Source organism: Aquarana catesbeiana, linkage group LG01, assembly GCF_042186555.1.
Source record: "Aquarana catesbeiana isolate 2022-GZ linkage group LG01, ASM4218655v1, whole genome shotgun sequence".
Lineage (NCBI taxonomy): Eukaryota > Metazoa > Chordata > Amphibia > Anura > Ranidae > Aquarana > Aquarana catesbeiana.
In genome coordinates this window covers 66,887,181-66,909,071 of record NC_133324.1, presented here as the reverse complement: position 1 = coordinate 66,909,071, position 21,891 = coordinate 66,887,181, and the positions used below count along the sequence as shown (strand labels likewise).

At 41.8% G+C, this 21,891-nt stretch overlaps 1 protein-coding gene across 2 annotated transcripts in view; it reads right to left on the bottom strand.

Moving 5' to 3' along the window:
* Positions 1 to 21,891, bottom strand: part of DCC (DCC netrin 1 receptor) — a 980,705-nt gene that overhangs the window by 615,485 nt on the left and 343,329 nt on the right. For both annotated transcript variants that reach the window (XM_073619854.1, XM_073619846.1), the window contains exon 2: positions 15,158 to 15,478. In XM_073619854.1, coding sequence (XP_073475955.1) covers positions 15,158 to 15,478 — 321 coding nt within the window. The remainder of the gene's footprint in view (positions 1 to 15,157; positions 15,479 to 21,891) is intronic.

Below are 21,891 nucleotides of genomic sequence, written 5' to 3'. Positions count from 1 at the left end.
CAGGGCTCCCGTAGTGTGATACGTTAAATTACTTTATTAAAAAGCTAGATACAACCAGCAAACTAAATAAAATAAATAAAATAAAAGGTTCGGACTCCTTCTAAAGAAGTCAAACAATCACACTGCGCCTGGAAAATCAAGCCCGGAGGGAGCTCGTGGATGCAAGCCCTCAGCTAAGCGGCGTGCGCCTCAGCTGCGTTCCACACTCTCTCCGACATCCGCGTGTGACGTAAGTGAGTAGCTCTGTCTTACGCATTTCGTCATCGACGTTGTAAAAGGCGTAGCTGACGTACCTCGTACTAAGCTTTTTGAAGGCAAGCGGGCATATCTCCTCCCATGGGCGGGTTCCCGTTTTATGTGTTATACAGGACGTCCCTATCGGGTTAGACTATTACAAACTACGGGGTTATAGTACCTTATAGTACTAGGAGGGGTGCTTATTGATTTTTATTTTTATTTAATTTATTTATCTCATATATTGTATTATATTTACATAGGTTTGGATGGTCAGCTACACTTTAGATATAGAAATTTATTGGTTTGCACACAGTAGCACGGTCTATCAATTCCATTGGGTGCACATTCACCTTCATAAATTTATGTATTTTTGTTTTTTTTTAAGCCCAGTGTGCATGGACCCTGAACATCTGTCCTGAATGCATTTTTTTTGCTTTCTAAGGCCCTTTCACACTGGGGCGGTGGGTGCATCAGCGGTAAAACGCCGCTATTTTTACCGGCGATTTACCGCCAATTTCGCAGCGCTATTCGGCCGCTAGCGGGGCGCTTTTACCCCCCCGCTAGTGGCCGAGAAAGGGTTAAAACCACCGCAAAGCGCTGCTGCAGTAGCACTTTCCCGGCGGTATAGCCGTGTTGCTCCATTGATTTCAATGGGCAGGAGCAGTGAAGGAGCGGTGTATACACTGCTCCTTCACCGCTCCAAAGATGCTGCTAGCAGGACTTTTTTTACTGTCCTGCCAGCGCACCGCTCCAGTGTGAAAGCCCTCGGGGTTTTCACATTGGAGACACAGCAGCGTCTGTTTCAGGGCCCTTTGCAGGTGCTATTTTTAGCGCTGTAGCGCCTGCAAAGCGCCCCAGTGTGAAAGGGGTCTAAAAGATGCTTCTAAACTCAACTGCCTAGAAACGACTATAAATGACCCTGTGTACATGTACTGATAAGCCAACATAGAGGAGAGTTCAGGGGTAGCTGAAAAAAACACCCAACTGCTCCTAAATTTCCGCTTACCAGCACCAGTGTACATGAAGCCTGAAATGCATGTACATTCATTCTGTACAATGTGGACAAAAAACAAAACTAAAGTAATTAGGCTATTTCCTGTGCTGGTTGAATGCTTTTCATTAATTTGAAAATGGACAATACTACATTTGGCCACGAGATGGCACTAAGTATTATAGAATAATAAAGTGCCACTGAGGTTTTTTTTTTTGTTTGTTTGTTTTTTTAGTTTTATTATGGTGATGTTTGGTTAAAGTGCCTTGACCGCCAATGACTGTGCTTTTTTTTTTTTAAGGTGGTGGTGGGGGGTAGTTGTGGTGTTGGGCACCATGATCATAGGATTGTTTTTTGGGGGGTTTAAAGTGCTGCTTACCACCAATGACTGTGAGATTATATTATTATTATTATTATTATTATTATTATATTATTTTTAAGGTGGTGGTGGGGTTGTGCTATTGAAGTGTACTGACCTCCATGACAGAGGGCTTGTTTTTTGGGAGGTTTAAAGCCTAGCTGCCTACCAATGACTGTGGGATTTTTTTTTAAGGTGGTGGTGGTGGAGGGGTTGTGCTATTGACCACCACGATGATGGGATTGTTTTTTGGGAGGTTTAAAGCCCTGCTGACCACCAATGACTGTGAGATTTTTTTTTTAAAGGGGGGGGGGGTGTTAAAGTGTACTGACCTCCATGAAGGTGGGGAGTTTAAAGTGCCCCTGACAACCACACTTGTGGGATTATTTTTTTTTTGGGGGGGGGGGTTTAAGTGTGGCTGACCACCAATGACTGAGGTTTTTTTTGTTTTGTTTAGTTTTTTTTTTAAAAAAGGTGGGGTTTGATTAAAGTGCCCTGACCACCAATGACTGACTGTGTGTTTTTTTCTTTTTATTATTTAAGGTGTGTGTGTGTGTGGGGGGGGGGTGCTATTCACCACCATGGTTGTGGGATAGTTTTTTGGTGGGTTTAAAGTGCTGCTGACCACTAATAAATGATAAATGTGAGATTTTTATTTTAAAGGGGGGGGGGATTAAAGTGTACTGACCTCCATGACTGTGGGATTTTTTTGGGTGGCTTTAATGTTCCTTTGACAACCAATGGCAGTTATAATTTTTTTTCAAAGGTAGGGAGTTTAAAGTGACCATTGTGCTCATGGGATTTTTTTTTTTTTTTTGGGGGGGGGGGGGGTTAAAGTGCAGCTGACCACCAATGACTATGGGATTTTTTTTTTAAGGTGAGGGGGAGGGTTAAAGTGCCCTGACTGTGGGATTGTTTTGTGGTTCCATTGACCACACCAATGACAGTTAGATTTTTTTCCAAAGACGGGAATTTTAAAGTGCCCCTGACCACCATGCTCGTGAGGATTGTTTTTTTTTGGGGGGGGGGTTAAAGTTCTGCTGACCACCAATAACTGTGGAATTTTTAATATATATTTTTTTGTTTTATGAAGAGCGCTGGGGGGGGGGTTGAAAGTGCCCTGACCATCATGATCATAGAATTGTTTTATGATGGGTGTAAATTTCAGCTGACCACCAATGACTGTGGGATTTTTTTAATTTTTTTTTTAAGGTTCGGGGGGGGGGGGGGGTTACAGTGCCACTGACCTTTAATGATTATAGGAAACTTTTTTTTATAAAGGTAAATAAATGAAAGGTAAGCAAACACAAGTTTTTTATTTTCTTCTTCTTTATAAGTTATTTTAAAAAAATATATTAAAAAAATGTTAAATACCACCAAAAGAAAACTCTCATAAAAAAATCATATAAAATTAATTTAGCTACATTGTTGAATGATGGGGTAGTTGTCATTTGGACTATGATAGCAATGAAAAGTGATCCATGGCCTGGTAATGAAGGGCTATATATATTCTGGCGCTCAAGCGGTTAAACAGAACAAGACCGCACTCAATAACTTATTTTCATTCCAAATAAGCCCCTTTGGCTTCAGTCTGAGGATATTGTGTTGAATTACCGTACCAACGTGAGCTCTTAGCATTTTTTTTTCCCCGAGTCTTTCAAATGATTTTACACTGCAGACAAATACATGACATAAAACGTTGAATTATGGGACATGACGGGCAATAATTCTAGACAGTTCTGTTATTTAAATATATGCATCCCCACACTTAAATGCGGAGATTACCGCTTCTTTGAAAAATATTCGTCTCCATTAAACGAAACTTGTTATTGTCAGCAGTATTAAAATTTGCAAAACAGACGTGGTATACGCGTACACCATCTCCCCGCTGATGTATTGCCCTTCCCTATATGAAAAGATATGATAATGTTAATCCTAAAAATGATTGAACTTCTAGTGGTTTTCATGGTTTACGAGGATGAAAGCAGCAATGGGACTTATTTACCTAATGCGAGCAACTCGGAACATCAAAACGTAAAAAAAGAAATGGGGCTGAGTCAACCATTTTGTTCCGGCGTTGCCATTTTCTGAGCTGAATAAGCACTCTATTAGTAGGGTTGTCACTTTTTCCATGTTAAAAATACCATGGTTTCAAGCAAAAACCCCTCTCTTAGTCCACCGTGTTATCCTTCTACATCAGCAGCAAGAGCGAGATCATGCACACAAGAATGAATCATGTAAGGATTTATGCATTTTTGAGCAGGAAATTGTAGGTGAATTTCCTGGTATTGTCAGGCTTACTAAGAGCAGGCATCCAGCAGCAGCAATGACCAGATCTATGTAGCTGCACTCAGAAAACTGAAGCCAGAACATATATAATTTAAAGGCTACATTCACCTTTTATAATAGGAGAACACACCTATCTATCCAATCCAGTGGTGGTATTTTTTTGGGGGGGGGGCGTCACCCCCCCGGGTGGTGGATCAGTCCCCGCACTTACCCCATCTAGGACGCGGGCTTCCTCCTTCTTCTTCTGCTTCATGCCGACACGGCTTCCCCTGCGTCTCCTTCCTCCTCCCCCTCGACAGCAAATAGGATCGCTTCTCTTCTCGAGCAATCAGGTCTCAGGACCCGCTTCCTGAGCCGAGATTGGCCGGGAGGAGAATCAGGAAGACAATAGCGAATATTAATTCGATATTATCACACAACTGGGTGGGCTCGGGGTGCTGAGAGAACACCCTAGAGCCTCTGGCTCTAATCACGTGCTTCTAAAAAAAAAAAAAAAAACCCCTTGGAATTCATGCGTCCGGCGCCCTGCATGTAAATTAGGAACTGGGCACATAGATTAGGGGGACGGACGGGCCGCTGCTGATCCAATCTCTCTGTATACAATCAGGCATGCCCTTGCACTACATAGTTGATTGTAGATCTAAAAGCGATTGTACAATCAGATTATACAGTATATGGAGAGCTTTATAGACTTGCAGGGACATGCTTCTGTTTTCAAAACTACTGCCTACATGTCAGTATAGAGGTGGGTGGGAGCAATCTTCTGGAGGGGGAGGGCAGGTGCAGGGTGAGTGTTAATGAGGTCAGCTGGTGAATTACTTCCTTTGTCTTAACAGTTTCCATGCCCTAAATCTACATACAAGGAAGCCATGAGCTTTTGTAAGGAACAAGCTGGAAGCTGAGGTAAGGCCCTGTCTTAAAATACATAGAAAGCTTTTTCTTTTCTGCAACAGAAGTAGATTAATGATTTATTGGTACATAGAGAAGCTGAAATAAAAAAAAAAGTGAACTTCGCTTATAAATAAGATTTATTACTAGTGTAAAAAAATCAAATCAATACTGCCCCATTTATAGACCCGACGTACGTGTTTTACGTCACCACGTTCAGAACGATCGGATTTTCCGACAACTTTGTGTGACCGTGTGTATGCAAGACAAGTTTGAGCCAACATCCGTCAGAAAAAATCCATGGATTTTGTTGTCGGAATGTCCGATCAATGTCCGACCGTGTGTACAGGGCATAAGACGAGAGGTGAATAGTAGAGGAAGCACTAAATACCCTCCCAGCAGCCAGCATCAGTTGAAGACTAATTGCTGAGATCTGCAGGCTGCTGGGAGACACTCCCTAGTGGACACCAGAACTACAACCTTCTGGTCTGGGAACCACAGTGCCAGCAGGTGATCCAGTTCCTGACAGGTATACACAGTTGTTGCGCACAGCCGACCATAGTAATGAGTGGCCGTACATGGGTTTATGCCACTACTTGCATATACCTGTGCATCCCTTAAGCCACCTTCCCTTCAACACAGTCTGTATGCATCAAAGGTTGTATGCCCGAACCCATGCAAGGATTTACACAAGTAGTGGTGTAAACCTGATGCAAGCAGTGGGCTGGCTCTTGGGAGGACCTATGCAAATATAAAAAAGCCTTGATGAATGGGTGTCAATCTGGAGGAGTGGGCATTCCTTGTATAGGCATGCAGACCACCCTAGGTAACACCCACCTCTGATGCTGAACCTCTGTATTAGAAAGAACTGAAATACAATGAATGAAAGGGCTTGAGGTGTTTCCCCATGATCCCCCCGTGGACTGTCCCTTGTCTTCCTCAAGTCCAGAGCAGGGCTATGAACCCTGTTATGGGCTTGATTACATCAGGATCCTAGACTGCTAGTGCGTGGGGGTGCAGAAGCTGCGGGGGGCGGTCTAGGGGGAGCGAAGGATTGAGTAAGTATATCTCCTTTTACTGTTCCTCTATTCATAAACATGCAATTAACCTTAGCAATGCGGGCACAGCCCCACTGCAAGGGATTTTTTTTTATTTGCCTGTAGTTCAGCTTTATTCTATGCCTATACCTATTCAAGCATTGTAAGAGCTATACGGTGACTTTAAGTGTCCCTTTAATTAAGGCCTCAAGAAAGTCCATAGTTGCCGGACAGCCCTTTGAAGAAGTTTTTACCTAACCCGAAGCTACCAACAATCTTCTTTATATTCTTCGAGCAGCTTGGAAAGGTCAGCAATTTTGTGTTGTAAACAACCTGACTATCCTATTAAATCTAACCTCCGAAACACATATGGATTTCAAATGGAAAAGGTCGTCTCTGCAGTGCAGGTTAAATTGCTTCCTAGAGCAGAGAGGAAGGCGCATGGAGATGTGACTCTGTCTCATTGTCCGACCGTCGGATTCTCAATAAATTGACTAAATGATTTTAAGTGCCAGGACAGGAGTCTAATTAGCCGGCGGAACATTGGAAAAATGTGTAGTCCGTTAAAATAGGTTCATTTTGATAGCAAAAACTGCTGCAATAAAGTGACCACGGGAAAAATGTCAATCATAGCTCATTTGTATTCATATTTTTTACAAAAACCTGGAAAACAAGATGTGTATTTTGTACACAGTTTTTAAGGACTACTTTCTGTGGCTCTGTAAAGGAGTAGTAGGTATGTAACTATGTTGTTGGGAGAGAGGGTCAACAAGGTTGCCATTTGGGTTTAACTTGATGGGTGGAGTAGGCATACTAGGTCTTGGCACTGAATAGGGGCAAGAGCCAAAAGAATAGTATCTGCTTGTGGTGTTTATACAACTGGGCTTGCTGAGTTGTGTTGGTGAGGACTATTAAAACTGGAAGAATGCAGCACCCCAAATGGCCAGTAGAGCAACTAGCACTAATTCATCAAGCTTCAAGTAGCAATTTAAATCGATGTTAAAAACATCTAAAAAAAAGTCTGCTACAAACTCATGACTGTGTGACCCTGTGCACAAAGCTAGCTTCAAAAAATTAATTTGGTGTGAAAGAATTCAAGTGGCTTGCACATACTTATGTTCTCAACCCAACTGAACATCTTTTGAATGTTTTCTGAACATCTTTTGAATGAATTGAAATGATTGTGTACCAGACCTTTCATCCAACATCAATGCTTGACCTTACAAATTCAGCTTTGGCTGAAAAAAAGTGCGTACAGACATTTCAAATCTTGTGGAAAGCCTTACCAGAAGATAGAAGACTGTTGTAGCCGAAAAGGAGGGAGAGGGAATTATTATTAAATCCAATTATGTTAGAATGGTGTGTCCATCATGCTCATACTGGTGTGATGCTCAGGTGTCCACAAACCATGATGGTGTATCTCCCAGGTTTGAAATCTGCTGCCTCCAGAAACATCAAAGCATGTATAAAACTTCACCAAGAGGGATCTCAAACTACACCAGAACTTCCCATGACATGGAAAACTGACATTTGTTTAACCTTTACCGGTTTGGTGGTAGTAATATATTCCAGGGCAACAAAATCCAGAGATATTTAAACACTATGGTTGGTGACAACAGAGGAGTCACCAGGGGGTCATGGTTCAGATATGGCGCAAAGGCCCCAAGAAATTTGGCCAAGTTCCTGCCCAACAGTATTGTTTGTCTCCAGACCCAATGGCACAAAGGCTATGTGCATTGAAAAATCAATAATTTATGACATTTCATAGTTTATCATTAGTAAAACATTCCAGGGCAAACAAAATCCAAAAACACATCTTTAAAATCTGTGAAAACAGGGTCATTTAAAAACTATGGTAACAGAGAACATGGAGTCATGGATCAGATATTGCAAGAGCTTGGGTCATGGATCAGATATGGCAAGAACTTGGGGTCGTGGATCAGATATGGCAAGAACATGAGGTCATGGCTCAGATATGGCATGGGTCATTGAGACATCATAAGGTCATGGATCAGATTTGGCATAAAGGGCCCAAGAAGTTTGACCAAGGTCCTGCCCAATGATATTGTTCATCTTCAGGCCCAAGTGGGCATAGGCTGTGTGCATTGAAAAATTGATTAATATATCAAATCTATCAGTTTGTCATAAGTGAAACATTCCAGGGTAAACAAAATTCAGAGTCAAATCTTAAAAATCTGTGAAATCAGGATCATTTAAAAAACTACAGTAGGTTAAAACAGAAAAGACATCATGGGGTCATGGATTAGATATTGCATAAAGGGCCCAAAAAGTTTGGCCAAGCTCCTACCCGATTACATTTTTTGTCCCTGGGTCCAATAGGGCAGAATAATACTCCGGCTATGTGCACTGAAATTACTCTAGAACTGCTATGCCGTGTTTTTTTTTAAATCTATTAGAAAATAAAATGCAGCTGGTTAAGTACACGTGTTTTGCCTGGGGCTGTAATGTTCATAATCACCCTTTTTACAGGAATAATAAGCAGACAAGGAAGCAGCAATTAGTTCTGTCTATTTGGAAGCCACTGTGCACAGTTTATAATGGCGGATGTTTATGTTTTATTTATGCAATGAAAGCAGCAGAAGGCATTACCCTATGATTGAAGAAAACCTTTTCACTTATATATAAGAAAATAGACGAATTACAAAAAAATAAATGTCACGATTTTCAAAGACTAAAACGAAAAGGCATTTAATTTGTTAGGCAGGAAGATTCAGCAGCCTAGATAAAGCCATTAAGCTATCAGAGATGTCAATGTAACATCACCCGTTTTGTCTTATGTTGCGCTTTCTAGGTGACAAAAGCAGCTTTTTTCATTTTTAGCTTACTTTAATCTACTAATCTGACATTACCTTTTCGAAACATGTAAAAGTGATAATGCACACCATCATGACTGTATAGAATGGGAGGAACTATAATTCTGTACCATCATCAGTCGACAGAACCTGTTTGACTATAAAAGGAACTCAAGAGTAATGTTAAATCTTTTTGATAGGTGAGTCTAAAGAAAAAAGTAGACAGTACCATCTTGTCTTTGCCTACTTTCTTCTTTCCTGTTGCTTTTCCTTTCCTTCGTGTTTTCCCATGTCCTTATGCCCTAAAGCAGGGATCTCCAAACTTTCTAAACAAAGGGCCAGTTTACTGTCCTTCAGACTTTGAGGGGGCTGGACTGTGGCCAGGGTGAGTAGAAAATGCCCCGGTGTCAATGGGAGCAAATAATGCCTTATCATTGGCATTAGTGGGAGGAATAATGCCCTATTGTTGTTATCAGGGGAAGGAATAATGCCCCATCATTGGTGTCAGTGGGAGGAATAGTGCCTCATTGTTGGTATCAGTGGGAGGAATAGTGCCCCATTGTTTGTGTTAGTGGAAGGAATAGTGCCTCAAGGGCTGGATAAAGTCAAGCGAAGGGCCACATCCAGCCCCGGGAAGCTGTCAGTCAACCACAGCTCAAAGAATCCCTTGCAACCTCTAGAGCAGGGGTCTCCAAACTTTCTAAACAAAGAGACAATTTATTGTTTTTCAGACTTTAAGGGGTTTGGACTATGGCCCAAGGTGTAAAACATGCCCCAGCCTCAGTGGGAGTAAACAATGCCTCTGACTTTGTAGTTAGTGGGAGTAAAAAGAAAAATACATAATACCTCTGGTCAGTAGGAGTGGGAATAGTTCCCTGTCATTGGTATTGGAGGAATAGTGTCCCATTGTTGGTGTCATTGGGAGGAATAGTGCCCCAATGCTGGTGTCATTTGGATGGGAAGAATGGTGCCACGAGGGATGGATAAAGGCAAGCAAAGAGCAACATTTGGCCCACAGGCTTCCGTTTGGAAACCACTGCTTTCAGAAGAACCCTAGGATTCCACAGAACCCTGGTTGAGAATGGCTGCCCAAAAGAAACACTATCATCTTGCCCATGCAGAGCAAAGTGAAAGCGCCTCTGCAAAGGGCAATGCTCAACCTTTCTTTACTCACCTTGCCAGCCCTCTCCTGCCACTCCTTCCTTCATTACAACTTGCAACACTACCTGGTGTTTCAAGATATCAAGAAGTGGAGGAGGGAGCCTTTGCAGAGACACTGTCTTTTTGCTCAGTGTGGGCAAGGTAACAATGTCACTTTAAAGGGTAAGTCCACCCAAAAGTAAGAGTGAAGCTCAGTGGGTTGAGCAGCTCCTGCTTCCTATATGTCTTGAATAGTCAAACAGTGAGATATCCTTGTCTTATTTTCATCTTTGTTCCTATCCACCTGGAAGTTTATGCTCCTATCCACCTCTGTGTGTTTCAACTCCTCCTTTTACATTCTCCATAGATAAAAATAAAATATCCAGAAGAGTGTGATTTTACTGGCCACAGTATATTTACAGTATCTACACTGGTCACATGTGATGAGAAGGTATGACTATCTGTGGTCCAGCTGGGTTGGAGCACTACGATATAATAGCTCCATCAACGAGTTCTACTACCAGCACAATATTGGGTGCTACCAAGAATCCACTACCTAGTTCCACTGTAAACACCACATTCAAAGCTAAAATTCCACCAGCCAACAAAAAGGTTTGGGCTTTAGATATACTTTAAGATGCCTTAACATCATTGAGTTAGAACCAACGCTGCAACGTAGTAGAATTCTGAAGAGAAGATCTTTCAAGTTGTCACTCTGTCTGCTGGAGAAACAACTGCCAACTGCCAAAGCAAACCGCTGAGAAGGGTCATGTTTATTTAGGTAAATAATGAATAATTTCATGTTTATTAATCTGCAACACACACATTTAATATTTCAGCTTAACTTGACCTTTGAAGGAAGCCCATTGCATTTTCATGCTATTCCACTAAACGGCTTCATTCAGTATCAAGGCGGAAGTATTCCTGCGAACTGCACTGCGAGAAGAATTCACAGGAGATTGTGAGTTACTTACTGAACAGATCTTTGGATGAAATTACAGAAACACAGCTGTGCTCGTGTCAGTCCCGGCAGATCTATACAGAGACATTAACTGACATTGTTGTACATCAGGGTAATTAAGAATTTAAATCACTTTATATTCCAGGCGCTTTTTATTATGGAGAATTTGCAGGAATGAAATGTTTTGGTGGTTCTACACTGTAATAACGTCAGATTCAATTATAAACGGAGCTAAATCAGGAAGCGGTAGTTTAGAAATGGGTTACTTTTGTTACATGTATTAGGTTTCCGTAGCTGTTACAATGTAGGTAAAAAAATGACAGTTTCCTTCATTTTTTGAAGGCCTCACTAGGGGTGATTCCTTAAAGCACATCTGCAATAGAATATTATTTAAACACACCTGTCCCACTGCCCATTACTTAAATCTTTGCCATCTTCTAGACCTATGGCCACCTTGAGACGCTTCATATCTGATTCTTCCAGGAGAGTAGGATGTCTACATCCCCTCCACAGTATGCTATGGTTCTAGCCACTGGGCCCTTTATCACTATTTTGTCCTATAGTGACATAGTCAAAATAGGATACCACCAGCCCACCACAGTAAAAGTTAAGAACAGGCCATGTATTGGTCACCAACAAATAAATAAATAGAGGAAGCAGCGCTGTAAACCAAAATGTGATAAATAAATGTCACAATAGTGATAAATAATGCATAAAGTCCATAATCTGATCAATTAAATCAGTACAGCTCTAACAGTGACAATCTTCAAAGGTGAAACGGATGAGGAACCCCAGCTTGGGTCTCTTCCAGAAATAATTAGCGAATGAGACTGGATAACCTTCACCGCACCACTGTGATATGAGTAAAATACGCGCTTACCAACTGGCAAGCTTAAGAAAGCTTGTGACCTTAACCCGGTCGGGGCCTTTCTTGAGATGGAGACACCACTAAACCGCTCCTTAGACCGTGACTGGACCACTAGCCTCCATAAAAAAGGAACCTGGATGCGGGAGATGCTAAACTCCTATCTAGGAGTTGTTCTCACAGACAATGCCCCAAAAAAGAAAGAGGAAGAGCAACATAGCGTAATCCTGGATGGATATTTATTTAAAAAATTAAAAGTACACTTACAATGTGTTGAGTATAAATAGGCATAAGAAGCCTAGGCTTCTTATGCCTATTTATACTCAACACATTGTAAGTGTACTTTTAATTTTTTAAATAAATATCCATCCAGGATTACGCTATGTTGCTCTTCCTCTTTCTTTTTTGGGGCATTGTCTATGAGAACAACTCCTAGATAGGAGTTTAGCATCTCCCGCATCCAGGTTCCTTTTTTATGGAGGCTAGTGGTCCAGTCACGGTCTAAGGAGCAGTTTAGTGGTGTCTCCATCTCAAGAAAGGCCCCGACCGGGTTAAGGTCACAAGCTTTCTTAAGCTTGCCAGTTGGTAAGCGCGTATTTTACTCATATCACAGTGGTGCGGTGAAGGTTATCCAGTCTCATTCGCTAATTATTTCTGGAAGAGACCCAAGCTGGGGTTCCTCATCCGTTTCACCTTTGAAGATTGTCACTGTTAGAACTGTACTGATTTAATTGATCAGATTATGGACTTTATGCATTATTTATCACTATTGTGACATTTATTTATCACATTTTGGTTTACAGCGCTGCTTCCTCTATTTATTTATTGTTTAGTGTGTATATCTCACCTTTAAGCGGCTGCTTTTTCTTCCTTTTTATTGTATGTCATTTATTACTTGATTGTGCTAATTGTTTAAGGGTATACAGCGCGGTGCTCTTTCTTCTTTATATTGGTCACCAACAAACAGCAATGTTTCTGAGCCAATGAGGACCCCTTCATCTGGCACAGTAACCTCAGGATGGGGAATGTTGCAGGTGATGAATAAATGCCCTGTCCTTAATCTTCTACCGGTAATATCTTATTGTTTGGACTGCTTGTTTGACAGCGCCATTTTACCATAGCACTGGCCTATATAGCTGTATGGAATGCGTGGAACCTTTTAGTGATATAGGGGTCGGTGGACGGAACCACTGCATGCATTAGGGGTCCTTCACACCAGGCACCCTACACACCTGGAAGTGTCAGATGTGCAGATAATTGAGGTGGCAATAGTTTTTGAAGAGAGCAAAGATTCCAGTTACAGGTGGTGGAATAGGTGGCATAACTTTGTTAAATTGTAAGGAACTTGGTATTGTATTTATTTTACAAAGGGTAGAGTCAAACTTAAATTAGAGCTAAACACTAACTTTTTTCATCCTCTTTTGCATCTCAGTGCTGACGATCTTCTGCATCCAAGTGGCATTTCTCAAAGTGGGTTTCCTGATACTCACAACAGATCCCATGCCTACACAGTGCACATCAGTACTGCCCCTTGTGGTCCTTATTGGAAGCCTGTGTGACAACATAGGAGCACAACTAGGAAATGGGAAGAGGGCGTTGTCTCTATAAAGGGAAATGCCTAAGCAATGACCTTAATGGCAGGATTACCAATGTATTATTTTAACCACTTCCCTACCGCGCATAGTGATATGAGGACGGCGGGAACCCTTTTTCCCTCCGGGCCACCGCCATATGACGTCTTTTACTTTCTGAGCCTCTAGGGGGCGCGAACGCACCGCGTCACTAGGCACCCGATGCGTGTGCCCGGTGGCCGCGATGTCTGCCAGGCACCCGCGATTGCCCGTGAACACAGCAGGACCGTGGATCTGTGTGTGTAAACACACAGATCCACGTCTTGTCAGAGGAGAGGAGACCGATGGTGTGTTCCCATTACAGAGGAACACCGATCGGTCTCCTCCCCTTGTGAGTCCCCTCCACCTACAGTTAGAATCACTCCCTAGGATACACATTTAACCCCTTCCTCGCCCCCTAGTGTTAACCCCTTCCCTGCCAGTCACATTTACACAGTAATCAGTGCATTTTTATAGCTCTGATCACTGTATAAATGTGAATGGTCCCAAAATAGTGTCAAAAGTGTCCAAAGTGTCTGCCGCAATATCGCAGTCACAATAAAAATCGCAGATCGCCGCCATTACTAGTAAAAAAAAAAAACAATAAAAATGCCATAAATGTATCCCCTATTTAGTAAACGCTATAACTTTTGCGTAAACCAATCAATATATGCTTATTGCGATTTTTTTTACCAAAAATATGTAGAAGAATACATATTGGCCTAAACTGAGGATTTTTCTTTTTTTTTTTTTTTTTTTTTATGGGATATTTATTATAGCAAAAAGTTAAAAAATATTGTGTTTTATTCAAAATTGTCGCTCTTTTTTTGTTTATAGTGCAAAAAATAAAAACTGCAGAGGTGATCAAATACCACCAAAAGAAAGCTCTATTTGTGGGGAAAAAAATGTATCATATAGGTACAGTGTTGCATGACCGCACAATTGTCATTCAAAGTGTAATAGCGCTGAAAGCTGAAAATTGGTCTGGGCAGGAAGGGGGTGAAAATGCCCAGTATTGAAGTGGTTAATAAAAGCTGCAAATTTAAAATTATTTAAAATGACTTTTGCGATTACATTAAATTGGTAAGGCTTATATGAGATTTTAGTGATTAGTTTATATCTGCTTTAATTATATAGAACAGGGGTCTCCAATCTTTATAAACAAACGGCCAGTTTACTGTCCTTCAGACTTAAGGTGGGGTTGGACTGTGTCCATTGGGAATTGAAAAGGTCCCGACTTCAGTGGGAATAAACAGTGCCCCATCTTTAGTATCAGTGGGAGGAATAGCGCCCTGTGGTTGGTGTCAGTGATGGAATTGTGCCCCGTCGTTGGTGTAATTGGGAGGAATTGTGCGCGACGATTGGTGTCATTGGGCCCCATTGTTTTCATCATTGGGAGGAATTGTGCCCCACCTTAGGTGTCATTGGAAGTATTTGTGCCCCATCGTTGGTCTCATTGGAAGGAATCCTGCCCCTTCTTTGGTGTTAGTGGGGGGGGATTATGCCCCATTGTTGGCATTGGTGAATGAAAATAGTTCCCCAAGGGCCAGATAAAAGCAAACGAAGGGCCGTATCTGGCTGTAGCTTGGAGAACACTGATTTAGAATGTAAAACACATGGGGGGGGGGGGTCCATTCGCAGAGGTATTTTATTTGAGCACAAAAATTTACCCCTAACCTCGTGTTTTGTGAAAACTGGTTTCACATTCACTCTGCTCATTCAAGTTCATATGTAGTCTCTGCCAAGCACTGAGAAGAGCAATTACAAAATGCCTGTGCTATATGCTTTACAATTGTCTTGTCTAAAGGATAAGGTTACCTAAGTCTAGGTCTCCTCCCAATGGTATGTTCCTGATTCTCAAGTGGATGATGAGTGACCAGGTCAAATCCAGAAGGTATAATCATCCCAATGAACATGGTCATCAACACATGATTTCACATAAACGAATTGCTTTTGAAATAAACTTACCAGCAACCAATACTTTAGACGTCCGACTAATAATTGCGCCAATACCATCCAAAGATGCCTCGCACTGGTAGGAACCTTCATCCGGCCGGTGATGTCTGGAATGTACCACAGTCTGTATTATAAGAGAGCCATTGGGCAGCTGTTGCCTTCGGTCATCAATGGCAAGGTTCAGGTAAACGCCATCCTTTTTCCACTTGATGGTCGGAGACCCTCGATCCGAGGCCGCTGAGCAGTTTAACACCACGTAACTCCCCCGCATGGTAACCACATCTAACGGCTCAGTGGTGAACCATAATGAAGTGAAGCTTTTAACCTGGGAACCTGAAACAGAAAGAGTAGATGATCATTCAGTATTACTGGGTCCCCTGTATGATGGCTTGCAGAATGCAGCAATTCCTACAGTATATATGTCTTCAGGATTGAATTAGCCATTAGGCCAAGCAAGCATGTGTCTACAGCCAACAGAGATAAAGGTGCAGCTTATGTCTGCATCGGTATAGGCCACTAATTTTTGTCCTAGTAGAAAAATCATCATCTCGTGATGTCACACACTGTACTGCATAGAGGAGAGAACGGAGTGTAAACTGAGACCTGAGTGGAGGGAATGTACACACCCCCTTCTACACAGTTTCACAGGGAAACATTCAGAGCTGAGGCTGTCAATCACCTTCTGTGTGCTGGAGGGGGCGGGCAAGGCAGTCCCCCAGGATTGTCTGGTGTCAGAAATGACTCATGCAGATAGCAGAGGAATGAGAGAGGGGGCAGGAATCACAATAGGTGCTGTGGATAGAGACAAGTACACACTATAGAAGGATTAGCCTTGTTCCTTTTTAATTTTAAAGGTTTACAGCCAACCAGCAGCAGAAAAAAATCAGGTCAGGCAGGAATGTGCTATGTGGCAGAGCTGTGCAAATCTCAGAACCGGATGGGCAGGACTACAAATACTTTGGCAGGTAAAACAGCTCACATATATGTATGGCGCCTGTTTATTTGGCTATTTGCCTGGAGTTCAGCTTTAACGGCTTCAGTTTAGTGAAAATAATGTCTCCCGTTCTAGTTTAAGGAAAGGCTTTACTATATACATTTACAAATGTGTAAACCAAGAATGTAATTAACAAGCCTACTGAAAAGCCCACCAATATCTGTGTTTTTATACACAAGATCGCCGCTTAATTTTAACATACAGCCGCCACAACAACCACATAAACATGCGTAATTGCTTTTCCAAACACCTTTAAGTACACGGCGCGTCACAACCAAACATTATTCCAATGCGTTTTATCCCTTACGACAGCGCTGTTTATTTTCTACGCAGGACACCTGCATCCTAGAAGACTGTTTAGTAATGTAATAAACTAATTTGTACTTTAGACTAACACTTTAATCTTTTTTTTTTGTGTGCTTTCTGCACTCCCAACCAAGGGAACACTTTTTAGCATTTGCATGCATTAGCATAATGGCACAATAATTAAAGAGTGCTTTGCAAGGGACAAAAAAAGCACTTCAATCAATCTTAATCTTGCACAGTGGGGTGTTAAAGTAAAAAAAATAGAAAAACAACGCCTTTTCTTATTAGGGACTCTTAATAGATATAAACATGTCCGCGCTGTGTGTACATGTGTGATTTATACCCATCATCAGGAAGCTGAAAGCCTCAAATTACAAAAAGACAAATAAATAAATACCAATTATCTCCCAGAGATTCTTCCACAATGCAGCCTCAATGGCAGGAAAAGAACAAATATTGTTGGCAGTGGTGCTAAAGTGTATGTAAAACAAAAGTTTTGTTTTTTTTTTTTTTTTTGATTTTTTGGTATCAGTATTCTGTTGGGGAAAATACAATAGGAAGTAGTAGGAAATCTGTACAGCTTGTAGGAACTTCCCCTGACAGTTTGCAATTGCACAGGTGTCCCCACTGGAAGGATTCCATTATCTCTTGCTCTGGTGCAACTGTAACATTTTTAAATTCCCATCACTTTCTGTCTCTGTGATAATGACCACCAGGACAAATGGTGGGGATGAAACTACCAAGCATGGACAAAGACAGCCATAACAACTGTGGTAATGGTCACCAGGACAAATGGTGATGGTGAAACTACCAAGCATGGACATAAACAGCAATAACAACTGTAATAATAGTCACCAGGACAAATGTTGAGGGTGGAACTACCCAGTATGGACTAAGACAGCTATAACAACTGTGGTAATGGTCACCAGGACAAATGATGAAGGTGGGACTACCAAGCATGGACAAAGACAGCAATAACAACTGTGGTAATGGTCCCCAGTACAAATGGTAAGGTGGAACTAACTAGCATGGACTAAGACAGCTATAACAAATGTGGTAATGGTCACCAGGACAAATGGTGAGGGTGGAACTACCAAGCATGGACAAAGACAGCAATAACAACTGTGGTAATGGTCACCAGAAAAATGGTGAGGGTGGAACTACCAAGCATGGACAAAGACAGCAATAACAACTTGACAATGGTTCTAACCCCTCAGCACTCTTCATAACTAGGAAAAAAACACTTGTTTCATTGGCTAAGCTGGATAAGACCTCCAGTTGACTGCATTCACAGACACTAAAACACTGTTTGGTCAATATGTCTGTGAAGGTTCTAATTTATCCAGGTCATGGTATATACAGTGGTAGTTAGTCACATTCAATCAACTGCACTTGTTCTGTAATGATGAGTCTAGAGCTTGTCCAAGCCATTTCTTCAGTTCTGAGAAGGGGGTATTTTCCCAATACTTTTTAAAACTTTAAGTGACTTGGACAAGCTACAAAATGTCATCAACATTACAGAACAAGTACAGGTGAATGTGACCACCTACTACTAGATACATTGTTTGGTCCCAGGTTTCTAAAGTACCCCTGGTTCCCTTAGGCTCGGTTCACACAGGGACGACTTGTCAGGCGACCTACTTGCCTGACAAGTCGCCTCCCGTTCTGTGCTATGGAACCGTTCTAAGGGGAGCGACGCAAGTCGCTCCGACTTAGAAAAAGGTTCCTGTACGACTTTGGGGGCGACTTGGGGCGACTTGTATAGACTTCTATACAGAAGTCGTTTTGCAAGTCGCCCGGGCAGTCGTGTGCAGGTCGCCTTGTTGAGGCGACCTGCAAGTCGTGCCGCCTCTGGTGTGAACCGAGGCTTAGACCAGACTTTCTTAACCTTTCTACCCTGGAGAAACTCTTGAAATAATTTTCAGGTCTCAGAGTACTCTAAAAGAACCAATCCATCAGGGGGTCACTGAGAAAAATGCTACTTATATTGTTGGTCAATGTGGTGAATGGCCCTCTTCTATTGGTTCTGCCAAGTGGCGTTGGCCTGGAGCTAAGCAGGAACCATCAAGTGGAAGGTCAATCAGCCATAGCTTCTAAAACCTCAGTAACCCCAAGGTTCCGTAAAACCCTAAGATTCCTCCAGAGGTTGCTAAGGAGTTCTTGAGCAATGAGAAATTACTGCCTCTCAGATAAGTTCCCACTGACACCATTGATCCTTTTAGCTACCTGTAAGGGAGAAATTCTTCTTAATGACCATAAGCGTAAGCAGCATTCTTCCCACTGACCATCACACTAATGTATCGCGAGTTAGATGTAGTGATTTTTAGCAGGGGTTCCCTGAGATTGGAAAGTTATTTCAAGGATTCCTCCATGTTGAAAAGGTTGAGAAAGGCTGCTCTGGAGGAACCCTAGGGTTCTATGGATTGCTGGTTGAGAATGGCTGCCGTAGATGTTCTAAGCCAAAGATAAAAATATTACAGCAAGTAATAAAAAAATGTTTCACACTACAGGAATAAGGTAAAATAAAATATGAGACATGATCTAGAGGGGGAAGGGAGGTTTAGGGGTACATGTGGGTTATGCCTAGACATAAAAATATGCTCATAATGATTAGTCTAATACAGGGGTCCAGTTAACTGTAGTTCAGGCTTTAGGGGGGCCAGGCTGTGGCCAGTGGGATTAGAAAACTCCCTGGCATCAGTGGAAGTAAACAGTGCCTCCTCATTGGATTTAGCAGAGGAAATAGTGCACCGTTGTTGGTATCAGCAGGAGAAATGGTGCTTTATTGAGGATATTTAGGGAAGGAATAGCCCTATCATTGGTGTTTGTGGAACGAATGGTGCCTTAAGGGCCAGATAAAGGCAAGCAAATGGCCACATTTGGCCCACTGGCCGCATTTTGAAGACCATTGGTCTAATACACTGCAGGCCAGGGAGATAGCATGTGCAGAGTAGGGAGGTTGAGTGTGGGCGTTCCTAATACAATATCTTCACTGGACCGATGCCGCATAGAGCTACAGCACCAGTTGAACTTGAAAAGTCATGAATATCTACGTTAAGAGGTGGTTTTTAAATTAAATAACTACATGGATGGAAGATCACATTAATTGCGAATATGGTTAAAAAGAGGGGCAGTTGTAGAAACCCCCCTTCAGATGCCTACACATGAAAATAGGACATTAGTAAGCCTTTATTATTGTGGTAAAGCATTACAATGTTATATAGTTCCTTCAAAGGGTACCCCATGAAGGTTTAACCTCTTCCGTGCTGAAAGAGGAATTAGTCACCCTGTCATGGTGATTGTGAAGAGCTTAATCTACTGTACGTGTAACAATTACAAGGTTAATTAACAGAACAATCATTATCTCAATCATTGGCATACGGGGGTAATCCTGCTGTCTCTCTATTGCCATATGTTTTATCACTTGTTGAGTGTTCACAATATAAATGAAGCTTATGTGAAGGGAGAAAGGAGAACTACTTCACAGAGCTGGTATAGAGTGTCTTCTGAGCTGGACAGATAGTAGTGGTAGTCACCTTCAACTGGACTTGTTCTGTAATGTTGAATACATCTCACCACTCATCCGAATAACTTCTTTAGTTCTAATGAGTAACAGCAATATCCCCCCTATGTATGTATAGTCACTTTTTTCAGATGTGGATAGAGTAGGAAAGGGTTAGAACCCATGGCAAGTTTTTATTGCTAGGAATTTTGTGAATTTAGTATAGAAAACAACACGCTGTGCTATTAAGGGTTCACATACAGATTTCATCAAAAGTAAAATCAGGTGAAGACTGTACACATTGGGGTTGATTTACTAAAGGTGGAGAGTGCAAAATCTGGTGCAGCTGTGCATGGTAGCCAATCAGCTTCTAACTTCAGCTTGTTCAATGAAGCTTTGACAAAAAAACACTTATGCCGCGTACACACGGTCGGACTTTTCGTCTACAAAAGTCCGACAGCCTGTCCGACAGACTTCCTGCGGACTTTCGGCGGACTTGCAGCAGACTTTCTAACGAACGGACTTGCCTACACACGACCACACAAAAGTCCGACGGATTCGTACGTGATGACGTACACCGGACTAAAATAAGGAAGTTCATAGCCAGTAGCCAATAGCTGCCCTAGCATGGGTTTTTGTCCGTCGGACTAGCACACAGACGAGCGGATTTCGGGGTCCGTCGTAGTTACGACGTAAAGATTTGAAGCATGTTTCAAATCTAAAGTCCGTCGGATTTGAGGCTGAAAAAGTCTGCTGAAAGTCCGGAGAAGCCCACACACGATCGGATTACCAGCCAGCTTTAGTCCGTCGGCGTCCGTTGGACTTTTGTAGACGAAAAGTCCGACCGTGTGTACGCGGCATTAGAAGCTGATTGGTTTCTATGCAGAGCTGCACCAGATTTTGCACTCTCCGCTTTTACTAAATCAACCCCATTCTGTTTGAGGGAACAACACTCACTTGTTAGCACTGACCTTTGCAGCAAAAATGTTTCTGCTACTGCAAGTTGATTTCAAGCATGTGCCTTTTTAAGTACACCAGTCAAAAGTTTTTTGCTACCAAGTCTATATGCATCAATTCCCAATTTTTAACCCCCGATGAAGGGACAAGACCTAGCACTCAAAACACTGTGGACATACTTTTTGAATAAACCTACTGTATATCTGAACTTAAATATGAAGTTGTGGTTCTTCAGTTCAAATTTCACTTCATTCATTCACAACCCAAGTTGATCAACAAAACCCTATGGTATGCAGAATACAACTTAATGGTCAGACACCATATATCCAACCAACTTCTACCTTATAGGGTGATAATAATCATAATTTGAGGGTATCCAGTGCCATCTATCCACACAAGTTTTTAGTGCTGTCTGTGTTCCCATTAGGTGGTAGATTCACTCGCTCTTTTTGACTTGTGGGCCATTGCCACCAAGACCACCAATGGCAACACCAGATCCGTTGACTGTTGTCTAAGTTGAAAATTTACGGAAACAGGAAGTTTCCCCAATGGGATACAACAAAAAATGATAGATTGTGGTTTTAACCCTTTGCCACTCTTTCCAAGGCCTTTATTTTGCAATACATACACTTTAATCCTATCACAATGCAATGTGCCAATGGGGATGTTGATTGGCCAAGGAAAGAGGCAATAAGATCTTGACAAGGTTTCTAATATTTTCTAGGGTTTATCCAAAAAGAAGAAAAAAATTTGGATGGATTTGGACCTTCATTTTACACAGGTTTTGTTTTAGGTTTATTGGTCATCTAAGATTAAGAGTCCATGCACACGTAGCTAAAAAAAAGCCAGTTCACTTGGCGGAAAAAATGCTCATGTAGAGCGGTCTTGTACACGCGTTTAGGAGAGCTTTTTTCTAATAGAAAATGCCTCTCAAAAGCATAAACCAGAAGGGTTTTTTCTGTCTCTAAATACTGAGCTTAAGATATG